We start from the raw sequence: 19,583 nt of genomic DNA, 5'->3' as shown, positions 1-19,583 counted from the left end.
ATAAATCAATTTGTAATATTTGGAAAATTAAATTGAGTTGTAGATTATATTGATTACATAATGTTTTATACCCGATTAAAATTTATCAAATCATATTAAAGATGAATGTAAGATAACTGAAAAATTCATAAACCTATACTAATCCATATAACAACTTGATCCACTCCAACTTCCTCAATCATTATTAGCACACCATGTCCACCATACTATTCCTTAAAAACAAAACAATACCGAAAGATCCATACAATGAATTATTCACCCAAGAAAACTTTGATATAAATTTCATACCATTACTAGATCATAAACATCTTGAACTTTCCACAATAATAACTTATTTAAAATCACATGAATTCTTACATAAAACAAATTCATTAATCATAACATCACAAAGAGCCGTTGAAGTCTTGGATTTGGCATTACAACAAATTGAATTAGATATTAAATCTAAAATTTTAAACAAATTAGCATATACTGTGGGTCCTGCTACTGAATTAATCTTGGGGAATTTAGGGTTTACTAATATAAAAGGTGGTTCTGAAGCTGGGAATGGTAATATATTATCTGATATAATTATAGAGACGCTATCATCAAATGAAAAGATTACATTTTTCACAGGTGAAACAAGAAGAGATATAATCCCCAAGAAATTATTATCAAAAGGGTATGATTTAAAAGAAATTATCATATATAAAACTATTGAAAAACCTGAGATTATTGAAAGGTTTATTGATGTTGTTGATAATAAAACTGGGTTGGAGAAATGGATTGTGTTTTTTAGTCCTCAGGGTACAAATGAAATTATTAAATTCTTGAAGAAAACTTTGGATGAGAGTGAAGATGAAGATGTTTTTAAAATTGCTTCAATTGGTCCAACTACTGAAACTTATTTGATTGAGAATGGTATAACACCGGATTTGGTTTCTTCAAAACCTGATGCGAATTCTTTATTGAAACATATTAAAGAATTTGATAGTCATTTATAGATTAATTTATAATGCATGTATTTATAATCATCTATATGTATTGCTAATGCTTTTATTTTTTCACTTATTAATCATATCAGAAACAACATTAATTGTTTCATTTTCATTTTGATAATCAATCTCCATTAAATATTCATCTTTATCAGAATCATTTATAATTTTAATTTTTGGTAATGCTAATTTCCCAATTTTTAAAGGAATTAAATATAATTGAAATTCATTAATTTTTTCTAAATCTTTATCAGAAATATTAAATTTAAATTTTGTTTTACCATTAATTAACCAATTATCTTGATTTGATAAAATTTCTAATTGGAATGTTTTTATTGATGATGTTTGAAATTGAACTTTCTTTTTTGATGTTTGATTTGGATCAGAAGTTTCTGAAACTTTATTAATTAATGATTTTAAATTTAAATTTGTTTCTATTGAATCTCCTATGATATAATGAGTTTTGGGTTCAAGATTTAATTCCACTGTATGGATAACATGAACTGATGGAATTTGAACATCAATGTATAAATGTTTATTGCATTGGACATAAACATATTCTTCAAACGGTTTTTCAATTTTTAAATAATTTGAGTCAAGCAACCTTTCTTCAAGTAGTTTGTAAAATTTAATTCTCTCGTTAGGAGAAACTGAATTAATAATCTTTTTATCAATTTTATTAAAATTTATTATCTTGATTTCTTGATCTAAAATATAGCTATTAAAATCAAATTTTAATCCTTCAATAATCAACTTAATAAATGTCATGTATTCATTTAAAGGATTGTCACATCCACTTTTAATTCTGTTTGATTCTTCAATAAATTTTTCAAATAAAATTTCTTTCAATTCTTTTTTTAAATCTCTATAAGTTATATCTAATGTTAAAAAATCATTTGAATCATAATGTACATCATCATTTTTTTCAATCTTGAAAAAATAACTTCCAGGTTGTTCACCAAATGCAATAAATGATGAAGATTTCATTGAACTACTAACTTTATATTTATCATTACCTTGTAAAGAGCATGATAAAATCCTTATTGGAAATTCAATATCAGCTGTACCAATGGAAAATTTAGCAAATAATCCATTTTTTTTGAAAATATCTTGAACAGAAACTGCTATACTGCATGAAGTATCTAAAATTTTTGTCACTGTTTGAGATTTTGATTCCATGTTGCAATCAATAAAACTTATTTGCGCTTTCAAATCTAAAATATTTGAATTTCTTGCACTATTATTTATATATGGTATGATAATTTCATAATCTGTGAAATCACGTAAATAACCTGTACGTATTGTGAGAACATCATCTGAATTATTATCATCTTTTAATGAAACTTGATATCCCTCATCTGAATCATCATTTGATAGTTCATACTCTTCAAGTAAATTCATAATTTTAATATCAGATGTTGGTTCAAACCCTTCGGTTCTACTCCAAAGTCTAATTTCAGTTGAATCAACTGACCCAAATTGAGTTGATATAAATAATGAAATTGATTTCTTTGTCAAATTTATATTTGTTGGATTTTCAATTTTTAATGATAAATTACCCAGGGATGTAATTAAGAAAGGTTCTGAATTTTGTTCATCATTTTCGTCAAATTCATGAACAAGTGTAAAATTATTAAAATTTGTAATAAATTTAAAAAATTTAAATTCACCTATTATTATATCGTTTGACTGGAATTCAATTGTTGTTATACCTTTTTGTAAAATTATATCAGATTTTTCAAATTTGAAAACTTCATCATTTGAATTTTTTAATAAAATTCTGGAATTTTGAAGTTTTAATTCTGTTTCAAATGGACTTCTGAAATCAATATTAATTTCATATCTATCAAAATCTCCTTTTAAAAATGGTTTTGGGGAAATATCAAATAAATTATCTGCAGGATAAATTAAATTCTCATCAGGTATGATTTTTTCCATTTTTTCAAAACTGGATTTAACATTTTTTGGTTCATATAATTGTCTCCCAGAGTTTAATTTATATGAAGATGTTATATCTAAATATAACTTTGATAATGAAGTTTTCTTAGAAATTGAAACAGCTTGTTGATCATCACCATCTTCATTCTTAGGGGATTGGAAAAAATCTGCATCTTCATTTAAATTTTCAAGACAATCAGCATAAATCTCTTGAAGATTATTACTAATTAAATCCCAACCTTGTGATTGATAAAATTCAGGACATGTAGATAAAACTTCAACAGCTTTTTCATAATTTTTATTGTGATAATCAACTAATGCAATATCTATAGATAATGCATCAACAGCTCTTGGTCTACCAGAGATACTAAAATGTCTAATTGCTTCACTAGTTATTGTGATAAAATGTTCTTCAAAAATTTCTTGAGATTCAAATAAAGTTTTCAATTCTTGATGTTGTAAAGTGAATGATGCTTTATGTTCATTATCGTTATCATCTATTGATATTTCATTCATCACTTCACCAATATGAAACCCTAATAGAGTACCTAGTTTCACAAATTGTGATCTTTGAACTAAGAGTAACTCACCAAAACGTTCAGATACTTGACTTATATTTTCATCACTTTGATCTGATGTAAATGTATTGATTTTAGAGCACAAATCCAATTGTAAAACTTCATCAATCAATGTATATGCCCATTCACTAACTTGAGGGTCCGTGATACCATCTTTAGTGTAAAGCTTTAATATATCATGTATGAATAAATGTAATCTTCTTAAAAATTCTGAAACATGAATGGAAGCTATTGACAATGAAGGGGCTGCTTGAGATAATGCATTCAAAATTAAAAATTGTTTGGAGAAAACATATGATCTTAATCTAAATAACGTTACACTTTGATCCTGTGTTTCAAATAATGATGGGATAGATGCAAATTTCAAAAGATTTGTTATAGGTTCTTTAGCAAAATCAAATGTTTCTTCTGGGAAAAGATCTTTATTTTTTTCCAATGGGGTTATGGTTTGTGATAAATAATCATATTCTGTCAAAGCATCTTCGAAAAGACGAAGTTGAAAGAATTGTCTTGATAATCCTTCTGTTAATGCTAATTTTAAAAATGTAGATGATGATGAACTTGGATCATCACCATTATTATTATTTAAGGTATTGACTGCAGCACTCAATTGCTGTAATCTAGATGAAAAAGAATGTAGTATTGAAGACTTTAGTTTATTATTGAGTAAATTCCATGATTCATTTTCCTCCAATTGATTGGTATATTTTTCCTTGAGCCTGATACAACGATCAATATCACGTTCAGGTGGGTTGAAATCAACTTTAAGTTTCTCGAAAACACGCGTTCTGTTCTTGTCATTATCATTTGAATGATAGAATATCAAATACCAATCTAAAGGACCATTTGAACCATCAACATTTGATTTAAGCCATTCTCTTATAAGTGGTCGTATTTTGGACTTATAAGAGTCAATATCATCACTTTCAATCAACATTAATCTCACATATGGTGTGTTCAATAGACGGATTGTTCTTTCCAGCGCTTCAACATTTGACGTGTCTGAAATTTTGAGAGATGGGCCATCAGCGTTATTATCAAAATTTTTGGGAGTTTCTTCAATGAATGTGGTTTGTAATTGAGGAATTGAACGTAAGCTTTCCTTTTCACTTTTCCTCCAATGCAGATTTGTCAAGTTGACTTTTGATTTCAAGTCTGTTCCTAGTTTGGCATAAACATCGTATGGGTCATAGTAGCCTATTCTAATGGGTTGCACATCCAGCGACATAATCCGCTATAGAAGGAACTTGAGGAACTTGGTATTTGATCAAAACATTTGATTTGAACAGCCTGATCTAATGTTGACGTTTTTGATTAAATATTTAAGCGCGAAAGCGCGGCTTATGTAACACATTTCTAAGATTATTGTTTTGGTGAAATTGTATATAGCGAAGTGACTTTGGACTTTGTCCAAGGAAAGCAAGTGCAAAGACTTCAAGATCACGACAACCACGATCCATTGGTATCAATTGGACCCAGTATATTACCATGAGTGACGAACACAAGACACCAAATAAGTCTTACGACTCCACTTATCTCGGGTCAACACAGAAGAAAACAGCTCAAAGACCATTCTCAAGAAGAACTTGGGATATCAGTCCCAGACCACCATCATCACCATTTAGAAGACTTGCAGATTCTGCTAGGAAACAATCACCTGGTTCTGGAGTAAGTTCACCTCTTAGGAGAACACCTGCTAAGAAAGATGATGGTAAGACAGATGAATTGATGAATTGGATTGCGTCAATAAAACATAGAGCAAGTACAGCGCTAGAGGAAGATGAAGAAGACGAAAGATCCTTTTATGAACGAATTGAGAAAGAAAAACGTCAAGTTGAAGCTCAAAATCAAATAAACACCGAAGCTTTTGAAAAGCTGGGATTGTTACTGGATAAGGAGCAAACAACCTTAAAATCTGAATCAAAATTTTCCAATATATCCAATCTGGAGAAGGAATCATCTGAATCCGAAGAGGAATCAGAGGAGAATGATTCATTATATAATGAAGGTTCAGCTAATGATGAAGAACCTGCCAATTATCATTATGAAGAAGAACAATATCCAAAGAATATCAATACCCAAGAAGAACCTGTCGAGGTTATGTCTCTTGATAGTGAAGAAGACGAGGAAGAAGGTGAATTTCAAGAAGAAGAACAAGATGACTTTGACGAGGAGCAAGGTAGTGATAATTACAGAGAAGGAGAACAACAAGATCAAAATGTTGATAATCAATCTGAAGGTTATGACTCTGAAGGTAATGTTATATTTCCAGATGATTCTCAACTTCTACAACTACCTTCTGATTCAGAGCATGAGATCGGTGAAGATGAAGAGATTGAAATACCAAAATACGATGATAATGTTTTCGCTGAAGATTCTAAGAATGAATACGTTGTAACACCTCAATATCAAAGTGCTTATTCACACAGTCGCTCCCAACCACAGGCAACTTACCAATATCAAGAACATGATGAAGTTGACGAAAAAGAGGACCAACAGGATAACCAAGGTGACTATGATGAAGACTTTTCCCAAGAAGAAGACTATGAGAATCAAGAACAAGAGCAAGAACAAGAAGTTGTTGATTTGTCAGATGTTGATGGAGAAGACGAATATGATGACGATTTGGAAGATGATAATGATTCATTTAATGACCAAAAGGATATTCAGGAAGATGCTACTCACCATCGTGAACCAAACTCAGATAATGATCAACCAACTCAATATCAGTTCCAAGAAAACACCGATGGTTCACAAGAAAATCAATTCTTTTCTTTTGATATGCTAGCCAGTGCTGCTTTGAATCAAATACCGCATGAACAGTCCACACATAGAACAATGACGGAAAGAGTTGTTGACATCGATGATGAGGCAGATGTTTTGGAAGAAGACCCACAAGACGATGAAGATGAAAATGTGTTACAGGAAGCTCCAGAAGATGACGACGATGAAGAAGATGTGCTACAAGAAGATCCAGAAGAAGACAACGAAGAAGAAGAAGACAACCAAGATCAATATTCAGGTGAAACTTATTACAGAGAAGAAGAACCTTCAACAGAACAAGATCAAGAGGTTCAATATGAGCAACATTCAGATGCAGGATATGAATCTGAAAACCAAGATTATGAGCCATCTGAACATCATGAGGTGGAGGATATCTATAGTGATAATGATTCTGTAAATGAGGAAGTTGTCGCAGACCACCATGAGGATGAAGTACTTGATCATGAAAACCAGCAAATCAATATAAATGAACAAGAGGAGACTACGCCATCTCAAGAATCTGAAGAAATTATTGAGGATAATGATCAAGAAGTCTCTGAGAAACTTGATCTAGAAGAGCAGGAGAACTCACCAGAGCCAGAACAAGAACAGGAACCAAAAGTTGAGGTATATGAAGAAGAACAATATTATGACTCAGATAATGAACCATTTAAAAGTCCATCACATAGTTTGTTTGGTTCGTTAACCGTTGACGAGGTGTCTGCTATTCAAGATGATGAAGATGAGGAATTGGTATACGGTGGTGTAACTTATAATACAAATTCCATCTTAGCAAACATTGAACACGATACTGGATTCGAAAAAGATGAGCAAGAGGAAAATGATCCTGAAAATGAACTAGATTTAAAAGATGAAGATGGCCTCGAAGGTAATGACGATGTTGACAGAAAGGAAAGAAACGACCAAATTGTCGAAAAAGATTATAATACCAAAGAAGAAATAAGCCAAGAAGAGAAATTACCTGAAAGTAAAGATGTCGAAATTGAAGAAACACCAAGAACCATCACATCAAAGAGTAGTTTTGCTTCATTTTCAAACTTTGGTGGAATCAATAACAATTCTACAATCTCATTCAAAGATGCTTCTTTAGAATTTGAAAAATCTCTGAGCAACAAGAAAGACTCAGATGTCACAGACGTGAATAACGAGGACAAAGGTACATATCCAAAAACAGTTGAATTTGACTTACCTGATAAGAGTGATGTTGATATTAAATCTGGTTCAGAAGAAAACGAAGAAAACGAAGAACAGAAAGGAAACCAAAACAACCAACTTGAAGAGGTACGAGGTGTTGTCTCAAGTATGCTTGAACAGTCATTAGGTGAAAATCCTGAATCATTTATCGAACACGCAAAGAAAGGCCAAGAAGAATTGGTTGAAACAGTCAACAAAACTACACCTGCTGAATCTTTGAAAGAAATTGCTGATAATATGATCAGAAAGTCTTTGGGTGAAGAACCTGAACATTTGGTTGAATCCGTCATTGAAGATTCGAGTTTGAAAGATACTGCTGATGAAGTTGTTAACAAATCACTCGGTGAAGAACCAAAAGAATTTGTGGAAAATAGATTGAACGCTTTAGCTAATGCAGATGAAGAAGAAAATGCTGCAAAATCTTTAAGTGATGAATCCGAAAGACTTATTTACAAGGTTGGAGAAGGTTTGGATAAACTTAACGCAGCTGCACAAGCCAATAAAGATAATGAAGGGGAAGTATTTTCGAAGAATATCTCAGAAGTTGCTGATGAACTAATTAGTGAAGCTGGTGATGTTACAAAAGAGCATATAGATTCCAAAAAGATTGAAGAAGCAGCAGCTCATGATGATTCCATATTTTCTGAATCTATTCCAGATGTTGCTAAGGATCTTATCAATGATGTCAAAAATCTTCAAAACGATAACATATCAGACCAGAAAGAGGAATTTGATAATAACCGAAATTCAGCTATTGTGAATACAGCTAAAGCAGTTACAGATGCCGTTAGTGACGTGGTTGAAAAAGCTAAAGAGGAAGTTGAAGAAGCTATCGAAAGCTCAGTGATTGAACCTGAAAATGCTCTCGATGTTGATAATTCTTTCAATGAAGCCCTAAAAGTTACTGATGATCCAGATAAAACCGAGTCTCAAGAGATCAACAAAAATGATAAACCAGCATTTGATTTTGCAATTCCAGATATAATTAGGGATTCATATCTTCAAGGTCTGAAAGTTGCTCAACAAATTCAAGAACAGGGTGAAAACTTTGTTGAAGAACCAGCTAAACCAAAATTAAACATGAGCTTTTATAACAAAGACAATGAACCAGATAACTCATTAGGTGCTAGTAATGAAGCCATTGCCGGATCATCATCTGAACAAATGTCACCAGAGGAGAAACCAAAACCAGATCATATTGCTAACAACTATGAGAGTGTTAAAGCTGGTATTGAAAGTTTACAAAAGGAAGATTCGAACTCTAGTGTTAATAAGAAAAGAAAATTAGAAGAGACCGAACTGGAAGAGTCAGAACCTACCGGGATCTTTCATAAGATTAGAAGATTTGCAAGCTTTACTAACTTTAGCTTATCACCAAAAAAATCATCTCCAAAAGAGCTTCTAGATGAAGGAGGAAGTTTAAATCAAAATTCAGTTACTAAATCTAAAGAAGAAGCTAAGAATATTTTCAAAGCTGTAGAAACTTTGACTGAAGAGAACATTGAAGAGCCTGTTTCGAAGGAGACAGAACATCAAGCTACGGGAATCAATTTACCACAAGCTGTTGAAGATTTTGCTAAATTCACAGAAGAGAAAGTTAATGAAGCTGTTATAGAACCTGTCAATAGCGCTAGTGCTAGCCCTTCCCCAAGAGGGGAAAATGAGAGTCTGATAGACATCACAGAGGAAGCGGAAAATTTTGTTAGTTTTGTTGAAGATCAAGTGGAAGAATTTATTGATAACTCTGTTACAGAGACAGAAATTAACCGCGATGAGGATGAACAGGAAGTTGAATTTAAAGTTCCAGCTGAAGTAAAGAAATTAGCAACATTTATTCAAGATAAGGTGGATGAAGCAATTGAAAATCAAGTCGCCGGTGAAGATATTAATCGTTCATCTGAGGAAACAGAGATCAAAGTTCCACAAGTTCCACAAGAGTTACATGATTTAGCAGAATCATTCACTGAAAAGGTTGAAGAAGCAGTGGAAAATGAAGTTGAAGGTGAAGATGTTAATCGCTCCACTGATGAAATTGAAATCAAGATCCCAGAGGAAGTTAAAGAAGTTGCTGGTGTCCTTGAAAACACAGTGGAAGAAGCATTGGAAAATCCAGTACAAGGTCTCGAACATGAAGATGATATATTGGAAACTTCACAAAAATCAGAGTCAAATGATATCAATTCTGGTGCCAGTGGTGATGTTGAAGAAGACGATGTTCAAGTTAATGATGATTCAAATATCATAGATAATGATCTGGTAAATTCATTTAAAGATAAAGTTGAAGAAGCTGTTGAAAATCCAATCGAAGGTGAAGTTGATGACAAAGATGGAGATAATGAAGATGCTGTTTCAGAAAAAAAACCTACAGAAGAAAGCTCTTTCTTTTCAACTATTGCAGAAGACGCAAAAGAAGTATTAGAAAAGGCTGGTGATATCGTGGAGGAGACAATTGAAAATCCTTTGACAACCGAAGAGGTAAATCGTGATGAGGATGAGATTGAACTGGAAATACCACAGGAAGTTGAAAATATTGCTAATGATCTTCATGAACAAGTAGAGGAAGTAATTGAGAATCCATTAACAGAATCTGAAATTAATAGAGATGATACTGAAAATGAAGCTAATCTCTCATCGGAGGTTTCCAATTTAGTTACAAATGTTAAAGAAGAAGCTGAGAATCTATTAAATTTTGCTGAAAATACCATTGATGAAGCAATTGATGCACCAGTGGATGAAGGTATCGACAGTACACACGATATTCCAGATGAGAAGGGCGAAGGTGAAATTACAGAAGGTCCTGATCAACAGATTGTTGAAAATGAAGACGCAGGAAATATTGAAAATAAAGAACAAGAAGAAGATGATGATGATCAAGAAAAGAAAGAAGATGATGACCAAGAAGTGGAACTTGAAGGAGAAAAAGGAAAAGAAGAGGAAGAAGGAGAAGAAGCAGAAGAAGTAGAAGAAAGAGATACACTAGAAGCTCGTGATCCATCAACCGAGGTCCAAGAAGATGAAGCTTCTGATGTTTCTAAAGATACACCAGTTAAACCACCAAGCTCCAAGTTTGAATTTTCACAAATTCCACCTCAACAACCATACCGCTCTCCATTTAAGAGAGCTATTGATTTCATATTCAGAAGAGGAACCAATGAAAGATCCAGTACACTGAAAAGCTCCGTTATATTGAAAAATGAAGCTGAAGATAAAGATGTTGAAGAACCTGCAAAGAAACGTCAAAAAATTCAATCTTCAAATGATTTTCATGATCACATAATAATGAAAACCAGAAGTGGAAAAATCGTTGGTGCTAATACTGAAGCTGATATTGAAGATGCTAAAGCGCTAGAAAAGAGAGAAGATGAATTGATTGATCGTATTGCTCATGGTAAAGTCCATACTGAACATGCTGTTCATGATATTGCTGCTGAACATGAACGTATTGAAGAACACCATGATTTGGAAGGTAACCATATTAAACTTGGGGACCTAAAATCAGACCAAGTCGAGCAAGAAATTGTTGAAAAAGAAGAGGAAATTGAAAACACAGAAAGAGAAGAGGAAACTGAAAACACAGAAAGAGAGGAAACACCTGTTCCACAATTTGAGGTCAAGATTGAAGAAGCCAAATTTCCAAATACACCAAAAAGACGCACAAGAGGTAGATCATCCAAAAGAAGTCGTACAGATGTTGATGATTCAGAAGAACCAGAAGAAAAGAAAGAAGAATCCGTTACACCTAAAAGAAAAGCCAGATCAAAGACCAAGTCTAGAAGTCGTAAAGAACTTCCTCCAAAGAGTGAAAGAAAGTTAAGAAGTAGAACTAAATGATCCACAATTAGCTTGTTTTTTTTAAAGTGTAATAAAGAATTGTATAATAATCGAAATGTGTTACGAATTTAAATTGATATTATGATACATGAATCGTTAATTTGAAATTTTGTAGAATATTATATTAGTTATTAAAATGCAAAAATGTGAAACTCTATGTACAGTTAGTTGTTTTTTTCTGAATTCTATTAAAGATGACTTAATCTATAGCATATAAACAAAATGATTTCTAAAATTTGGAGTTTGCCGGACTAGGCAATATGTTTCATCAGATATTCAAAACATCCAAAGAATGCAACACTTGTAATGACAGATCTTGTAACACTAACACTCAACCCTCTATACATCTGTCTTGTTGGGAATGTTAATTTTCTCATTAATAAAGGTTTTGGTGGTTTTCTGGCCAATTCTCTTATGATATTTGACGTTATATCTCTTTGAGTTAATGACTTGACAGTATCAATTGGAAAAACTAAAACCCAACTAAATATACCAGACATAGCACCGGCCAAAGTAATACTTAATGTGGACATGGGTATTGTGGTACCTGGTATAACTGCATTGGCACCACCTGAAAATGCATCAATTAATATTTTAGAAGTTTCATAAATACTAAAATATAACCCAGACCCCAATGCATCTCTCAAAAGATGAAATTTATAACCTGAATAAAGACCCAACATACCTTCGCATCTTCTAATTTGTCTTGCAACTTGAAATGTTGTCTTTGGCATCTTTCTCGGGTTTAAATTCAATTCAGCTTGCATGAGGACATATAGTTGTTGAAATAGTTTGGTAAATTCAAAAGGACATGCAAATAAACTTGTACCAGCACCAGCAGCAAAACCTGAAGCGAAAGACACCGGTGCATTATTTATAGCCAGTATTATTTTCTGTTTTCTTGACGAGTCCGAATCTTTACTTTGTATTGGTTGTATTGTATAATGTTGTAAAGCAGCGGCATATGGTTTAGCAGCAGTATATAACGACACACCCAAGGATTTGGAAAATGAAGTTGATAATAATGGAGCGGTAACACCTCTGAATAAACCTTTGACACCTTCTGTTCTTATCGTCTTTGTTAGACAATCATAGATCCCATTGAAAGGATGTGTTTGCATACGAGTCTTTATGGAATCTAATGGGAACCCCACCACTGTTGAGAATAAGGATGCAGTATATGAAAGAATGGTTGGTCTCCATGGTTGGAAGTTTTGTGGTAATATGTGTAATGCATGGTTGAGATCCAACTCACCAGTAATAGCTGGAGCCACCGTGACTTTATGACTTGCACTCATGGATTTGTTTAGGTATTTTGTATGGAATATGAAATAATGTCTTCTTTTTCTTTGATTTTAAATCTTGAGACAGTTTACTGAGTATGTTGTGCTATCTTTATGGGATTTGACTCAAATTTATTTATTCACTTGTATGCATCTGCTTCGAAGCGTAAAGAAAATTATCACAACAAAAGTAACGAAATAGTACTATTGGACCGTGAAAACTTGAATACTTTGGACACAAATTTTCAGAAAATGACTGATAGACACCTGGATATTAATATTCAAGCACTCAAGCTTGACAAGATTGAAAATTCCTGTTAAAACTCACGTAGATTTGAGCTTCTGGTGATGGAAAATGGTCTTGAATTAATGAATCACAAGTTCGCCAGGGCAGAATTTTTTGTGAATCAGATGAGCGACCGCGAAATGATGAGATTATACCTACATACCACAGTCAATCATGAATAATGTGACACATTGAAGCAGATAGAGAAGAGTAGGAGGAACGACTGAGCGAAGGAGGTATTAATGTGCACTATTAGGTACCAAAGGTACAAAAAAATCCCGAGAAACTTTAAGTTTTACTTATTATATTAATACACAAGATTTGACTAATTATGCTTGTCTTTTACCAGCAGATGATTTTGATTTAGTTTGTTTAGCTTGAGTTTCTGATTTGGAAGCAGAAGAGGATGAACCTTTAGATGGTTTGACCTTTTCAGCTTCAGCAGCTTCAGTAGCTTCACGTTCAGCTTCTTCTTTGTTGAAAATTTCTAATCTTTGTTGATATTCCCATTCACCGTAATATAAACCAACTTGTAACATGATAATACCACCTAATAAGAAGACAATCATTGATGAAGAAGCAGCAATGACATTGATACCAGTATTGGCATCAACTTCACCCCATTCACCATGTAAAGCACTATCAGCACCTGTTCTTAAGTTGGTTAAGTAGACACAGACAGCTAAAACGTATAACAATAATGAACCATATTCAAAATATTTTGAATCTTCAGAAGGTTTATAAAGTTTAATAAACATACCAATAAAACCTAAACCGATGAAGAAATGAATAATATGCAAAGGAATTGATGGAATTTGAGCCCATGTTTGATAATGTCTTAATGAATTATCAAAATCAGCTTGACTGACTTGTTGTGAGAACAATGTTTTGGCATCATAAGGCCAGTTACCCAATAATAAGCCAAGGAAGAAAAAAGTACCTGAGTTTTGAAGTTAGTATATGAATATTCGTTGATGAGAGGGGCGAGATATCTTCAATAATCCCCGTTGTACTGGATTAAAAAACACATACCGGCAATGATCAACCCATTGGCGACTGGTAAAACGTCTTTGTATTTAATAGCCATCTTTTGAATTGAAATGATGTGCAGTTGAGTAAATGCAGAATGTGGTTTTGATCTTAGATGAGAAACGTTGATACTTTTATACCCTTCATTTTGTTATCTATTGGCAAGTTTTTTCCCTAAGAAAAGCCTTCCGCAGCGGGGCTGATTAACCATCAACAATTAGCAGTAGAAATTGCATTATTTTATAAGTTCTTGGAAGTTTTATACGGTGTGATTGATCTCGAATGATACCATTAATAAGAACATATAGTCGATCATAGAATTACTGATCAATACAATTAATTTTAATATCATCATGATAGATCCCTACATTGTTATTAAAAACCCGAACCCAAATTTATTGAACAAATATGTATAATTTATGGAAAAGATTCTTAAGCTTCAACAGCTTGTTCAGCAGCAGCTTCTGGTTCTTCAGCAGCTGGTTCTTCTTTTTGAACGTATGATTTAACAGTTGGAGCTGGGATAGCTTCATCTTCTTTTGGTTCATGAACTTTAACGTAATCTGGTAAAGATTTTGGACCAACTCTGTTGGTAGCTGGGTCTCTCATAATTTTAACTTTAACACCTAAAACACCTTGTCTTAATAAAACGTGACGGGTAGCAGTGTCAATGAAATCTTTAACTGGTTGACCAGAGTGGATTAAGAAACCATCTTGGAATTTCATAGCTTTAGCACGAGCAGCTCTTAATTTACCTGAGATAACAACTTCAACACCTTTAGCACCAGATTCCATAACATATCTGACAACACCGTAAGCAGCACGACGGATAGCTAAACCGTTTAATAATTTGAATTTTAATGATTCAGCTTGAGCAACAGCAGATAAACCACGGTCTTGAACTCTTTCAGCGTATAAGACAATAGTACCTGGAGCAAATTTGAATCTTTTTTGGACTAATGAGGTTAATTCATAGATTCTTCTACCGTTTTCACCTAAAACAGCGTTGGTTTGGGTAGCTCTGATAATAACTTCAGTTCTGGTTGGAGTAACTCTGACTTCAACACCAGCGTAACCTTGTTCAGCTAATTCTCTGGTGAAGAATTCGTTTAATTCGGCGTAGAAGACACCGTCAGCGACCAATTTTCTTTTCTTTGAGATGATGTTAACCATTTTTGATATGTTATGTGTGATTCAATAATAGAACTTTGTATAGTAATAGTATGAAGTTGAATTGTATATATTTTTTTATTCACTACACCTGCACAGTTCCCAGCTACTGGATGCACTGGCTTCAAAGTTTTTCACTATGTCAGGGTAAATAATTTGAAAAATCTTGACTTTCGCGAAGTTTTGCAGTGCACTGAGTGATGTTTGGTTTTCTTGAAATGGGTGACTGAATTACTTTGGTTTTCTTATAACATCCGGACATTATATTGTGGAAGGCACGTGATAAAAGATAGGGCATACAAAATCACGACGCGCTCAAATTTTCAAGTTTAAAGTTTTCTAACATAAATAAACAATAGAAATTGATTGTTTTGATTTCGAATATAATAACATAACGCATGCTGCTGCTATAGATGATGAGGATACATTGCGTGGCACTGCCACTAGTGATGATTGGGCATAGATGAGGGTACTTACTATACTTGTACACAACTTACAAGAGTCAAGAGTCAAATTATTGTAAGTTAAGTAACAGCTTGTAAGTTGACTACGCGCGTATGGATCAGATGATACAATGTCCTAAGTTCTAAGTCGATTACTGATATATATTTGGTAGATCAGATATACGTCTAGTATATACTATATACCGTATACGCTAAAATAACCAATCGCACTCAGGAGTCAGCTGCTGAATTACTATAATATAGTATACAATATATTATATGAGTGATGATAGTACAGTATTATAATTTATGTATACATGACAATTTACTACTACGCGCGGATAAATTAACGTTCTTGCAAATATGTTCAAGGTTCTAGGTTCTAGGCCCATGAATATTCATGAATCATGAATCTTTATCAACAACAGCATAAAGCATGATTATTCTTTAGACGCGGTAAAATTTACGACAAACGCGCTTTGAACAAGTTAAAGCCCGTCAAGAACAAAGCAAAAACATGAGTCCAAAAGTATGAGTTATAAGCACACAAACCCTATGTAACTTGGATCTAAATAGTTCATTTAGACTCTACATTATGACTTGAATTACTTTTGGAAAATAGATAGTAAAAGTAGCTTTGAAAACGTGAAGTTGTGAATCATTTTTAGTTCTTGATTGTCGATTAAATTTTATAACTTGATCTTCAAATTGAAGTATGTGTCTAACGCGTTCACCTGGTGATATAAAAAATGTGCCTGCGAAATCAAACACATTCCGACGGAAAACAATAATAAACAATAACAAGATCATAATAAACAATGGTAACTGGGGTATTATAAACTCATAGCAAACTTAGATATCAGAGATGAACTCTTGATTATCCAATGAAAGCTTTCAAACTTGAAAACATTTTCCGTGAAGCTTTGCGGCTTGTCTGGGAGTACCGTGTGGTGTCATAGTTTACCGTAACCTAAAACGCAAAACCTAATAAATTTACATGGTTAAAGGTTAAAGGACCACATGGCTAGCCTCATAGACACAAAGCGAATCTAAACAAGCGTTAAATTTTATATGGTAATCAGCTGTATAGTAGTAGCCTGTAGGTGAATGAACAAAATCGCTGGTGGTGATGTTATTAATTCTAGGCCCCACCATCTACTTGAAACGATAATTCTACTTATACTCTTGTCACTTATGTTTATCCTGGATCTCTCAGCCATTTAGGTACTTACCAAGAGTCTCTCGACCTCTCATATTTCTTGGTTCCTTGTTTATTTGATTTCTTGATCTTGAGACTTGATTTCAACCGTTAACCAGCGTATTTTGGAAAGTTTTGAAGCATGGCTCCAAAAATAATTTTCTAGGCTGCAGATCAATGCTGGAAGAGTGCTTGACTTGTCGCCCAAAGTGGAAATCGCACAGATCTCGGAGAGCTGCACAATTCCAAATCAGTCGATTCAGTCCCGATTTGGAACCGCACCATCCAAATCTATCCAGCATTCTTCTCTGAAGGGATGGAGTCGTACCAAAATAGTGTATGGCACTAGTTTTACGGAATCATAACAAATAATTTTAGTGAAGAATGTTTATGATCCATAGTTTTTCGGATGATGAGTTGATAAACAAACATTTGAAGCTTCAGAAAAAATTATAAATACAGGTCAAATCCTCCAAATATTCTTAGATTTTTTATAATTCTTTTAATCATCATCAAATAGATCATTATCAAAGTTCCAACTTTAGTCTTTCGTTAACAAAACAATCAATATATCAATCACAATGCAATTCCAATTAGTCACTTTATTATCTGTCGCTGCTTACGCTGTCGCTGCCTCTGCTGAATCAACCTCAGTTGCTATTGTCAGTGAAGAATCAACTGTCACTTCATCAATCGAAGACTGTGCTTCAACTGTTACCAACTGTCCAGCTAGATCATCTTCTGCTCCAGCTGCTCCAACTACCGTTGCTCCAACTAACGGTACCAACGTTACCAACGGTACTGTTAACCCACCACAAGTTACTTCATACGAAGGTGCTGGTAACGCTTTATACGCTCAAGCCGGTGTTGCTGCTATTGCTGGTGTTGCTGCTTTATTATTATAAGCTGATTAATGGATTATTTTTCAATTATAATCGATCATTTATTCATCATTTCTTATAAATATAATCAGTCATTTTATTCAATATAATAATAAACTTTCATAGTTCATGATTTAGATAACGGGTTTTCTCAGGTTTGTTAGGTTTTTTTAGGTTTTTGTATATTAGAAGTTTAGATCAATATAACATCTAAATTTTGGTTTTTAAAAGTGAGTTGTAGAGATAATTTAGGTAATAGCTATTCATCAAACGATCTATTAGCACCAATAACTATTCGATCGGAGTTATTAAAATTTCATTAGAGCTAGTTCCTACTTCCAACTAGTTGGTCTGCTTGATTAGACTGCTAACATCTTCATTTAGTTAAACTAGTTTGTCAGTACGTACGTTTATCATGAGTATTTGGTTGAAGCGTTATGTTGGTTCACAAGCTACCACACAATTTAGTATAGCTCCACCTTTTTAGCTTAATATTAAGGTAGTAATTCAAAGCCTTTGACTTCAAGCAGCGGCTGATCCACTCTTTATAGATGTACGTCACCGTTGATTTCCTTCTACGCTCATGCTAAGCAGCTACTAAAGCGTAAACTAACACAAGGCTTTCAAGCTCATAGTATTTTAGTGGCATTTGCGCGGCGACCAGCTCCGTTACCCTTCTGTGGTTTCGCACTTAATTTTCAAAGGACGTTTGATTTTTTAAGTTTTCCGCGTTGACTAGGAGATTTCCCTTTTTAGCTGCGTATGTTGGCTCAAAATTCCTACACTCCAAAAGTAAATTGTACAATAATTGCAGTCAACATTCCACATATTTCTAAAATTGACTAACGTTCATTTGTATCAGAAACTATAACGGTGATCTTCTTCATTAAAAGCTTTTTTTTTACTTTTAGCGATCTCTTGAAGAATAAAAGAATCTTGTACCTGATTTATATATAAATTTTCAGAGGGTCGGATTTTCAGATACAGATTTTTTCAAGGTGTCAGGAACTAAAATTATCAGACAATTATAGCTATTATAAGCACAAAGAGATATATCGCTAGATTATTTAGAGGACTTAAGATAAGATGAGAAGTTTCAAATGTGTTGTTGTTGGTGATGGGTAAGTCTATATTACAATTAGTGAAGCATTGTTAAAATTTCAGCATTGATAAGTATTAAGTGCTATCATGAAATTTGCAGCTTCGTGAATGAATAACGTTGAAATTTGAATATCTAACAATAAACCATATAGTGCTGTTGGTAAAACTTGTTTATTGATCAGTTATACTACAAATACATTCCCACAAGATTATATTCCAACAGTTTTCGATAATTATACCAAGAATACTTTATTTGAAGGTGCACATTATAAATTAGAATTATGGGATACAGCAGGTCAAGAAGATTATGATAGATTAAGACCTTTATCTTATCCTCAAACTGATGCTTTCATAGTTTGTTTCTCAATTGTGGAACCATCTTCTTTCAAAAATATTAAAAGTAAATGGATCCCAGAAATTAGACATCATTCTTCAGATTCAGTACAAATACTTCTTGTTGGTACAAAAGCTGATTTAAGAGAAGATCCTCATACTTTAGATAGATTAGAAGAATCTGGTAATGAACCAATATCCAAAGCTGAAGGTAAAAAAATTGCCAAAGAATATGGCCTTTATGATTATTTAGAATGTTCTGCTGCAACTCAAGAAGGTGTTGAAGAAATTTTTGATTCTGTGATAAAAGCAGTTTTACAAAGTGAAAAAGATGCAAGTGTTCCACCTGCTCCAACTGTTGTTACTAATCAAAATAGAAATGTTTCTGAAACTCAACAACCTACAAGGATATCTAAAAAACCAAGAAAGAAGGCTAAATGTACAATTTTATAAGTCAATTAAAGACGGAAAAACCCATATCATTGTGTTATAAAAGTTTATGACTGAGCATTCATTTTTATTTTTCTCTGGTTCTTCTTTTATATCTAATTTTCTTACAC

At 33.2% G+C, this 19,583-nt stretch overlaps 8 protein-coding genes across 8 annotated transcripts; 4 read left to right on the top strand and 4 right to left on the bottom strand.

Annotated features, from left to right (window-relative positions):
- Window positions 1-194: 194 nt before the first annotated feature.
- HEM4 (uroporphyrinogen-III synthase HEM4) lies at window positions 195-983 on the top strand (the record flags this gene model as incomplete). Its single annotated transcript, XM_011275067.1, has 1 exon — window positions 195-983. One exon carries the CDS (start codon window positions 195-197, stop codon window positions 981-983), a length of 789 nt encoding a protein of 262 aa, XP_011273369.1.
- A 60-nt stretch (window positions 984-1,043) lies between these two features.
- Window positions 1,044-4,718, bottom strand: TRS130 (transport protein particle complex II subunit TRS130; the record flags this gene model as incomplete). The annotated part of the gene is made up of 1 exon (XM_011275066.1): window positions 1,044-4,718. The coding sequence occupies one exon, from the start codon at window positions 4,716-4,718 to the stop codon at window positions 1,044-1,046; it is 3,675 nt and encodes a 1,224-aa protein (XP_011273368.1).
- A 260-nt stretch (window positions 4,719-4,978) lies between these two features.
- BN7_4315 (Centrosomal protein) lies at window positions 4,979-11,299 on the top strand (the record flags this gene model as incomplete). Its single annotated transcript, XM_011275065.1, has 1 exon — window positions 4,979-11,299. The coding sequence occupies one exon, from the start codon at window positions 4,979-4,981 to the stop codon at window positions 11,297-11,299; it is 6,321 nt and encodes a 2,106-aa protein (XP_011273367.1).
- A 251-nt stretch (window positions 11,300-11,550) lies between these two features.
- BN7_4314 (Calcium-binding mitochondrial carrier protein) lies at window positions 11,551-12,597 on the bottom strand (the record flags this gene model as incomplete). Its single annotated transcript, XM_011275064.1, has 1 exon — window positions 11,551-12,597. One exon carries the CDS (start codon window positions 12,595-12,597, stop codon window positions 11,551-11,553), a length of 1,047 nt encoding a protein of 348 aa, XP_011273366.1.
- Window positions 12,598-13,197: 600 nt separating this feature from the next.
- Window positions 13,198-13,955, bottom strand: SHR3 (Shr3p; the record flags this gene model as incomplete). The annotated part of the gene is made up of 2 exons (XM_011275063.1): window positions 13,198-13,808; window positions 13,901-13,955. The coding sequence occupies 2 exons, from the start codon at window positions 13,953-13,955 to the stop codon at window positions 13,198-13,200; spliced, it is 666 nt and encodes a 221-aa protein (XP_011273365.1).
- A 374-nt stretch (window positions 13,956-14,329) lies between these two features.
- On the bottom strand, window positions 14,330-15,070 carry RPS3 (40S ribosomal protein uS3; the record flags this gene model as incomplete). The annotated part of the gene is made up of 1 exon (XM_011275062.1): window positions 14,330-15,070. One exon carries the CDS (start codon window positions 15,068-15,070, stop codon window positions 14,330-14,332), a length of 741 nt encoding a protein of 246 aa, XP_011273364.1.
- Window positions 15,071-17,289: 2,219 nt separating this feature from the next.
- BN7_4311 (uncharacterized protein) lies at window positions 17,290-17,613 on the top strand (the record flags this gene model as incomplete). The annotated part of the gene is made up of 1 exon (XM_011275061.1): window positions 17,290-17,613. One exon carries the CDS (start codon window positions 17,290-17,292, stop codon window positions 17,611-17,613), a length of 324 nt encoding a protein of 107 aa, XP_011273363.1.
- Window positions 17,614-18,675: 1,062 nt separating this feature from the next.
- RHO5 (Rho family GTPase RHO5) lies at window positions 18,676-19,476 on the top strand (the record flags this gene model as incomplete). Its single annotated transcript, XM_011275060.1, has 2 exons — window positions 18,676-18,710; window positions 18,843-19,476. The coding sequence occupies 2 exons, from the start codon at window positions 18,676-18,678 to the stop codon at window positions 19,474-19,476; spliced, it is 669 nt and encodes a 222-aa protein (XP_011273362.1).
- Window positions 19,477-19,583: the final 107 nt, after the last annotated feature.

Source organism: Wickerhamomyces ciferrii, contig 00153 (assembly GCF_000313485.1).
Source record: "Wickerhamomyces ciferrii WGS project CAIF00000000 data, strain NRRL Y-1031 F-60-10, contig 00153, whole genome shotgun sequence".
Lineage (NCBI taxonomy): Eukaryota > Fungi > Ascomycota > Saccharomycetes > Phaffomycetales > Wickerhamomycetaceae > Hansenula > Hansenula ciferrii.
This window is presented reverse-complemented; position numbering and strand designations above follow the sequence as displayed.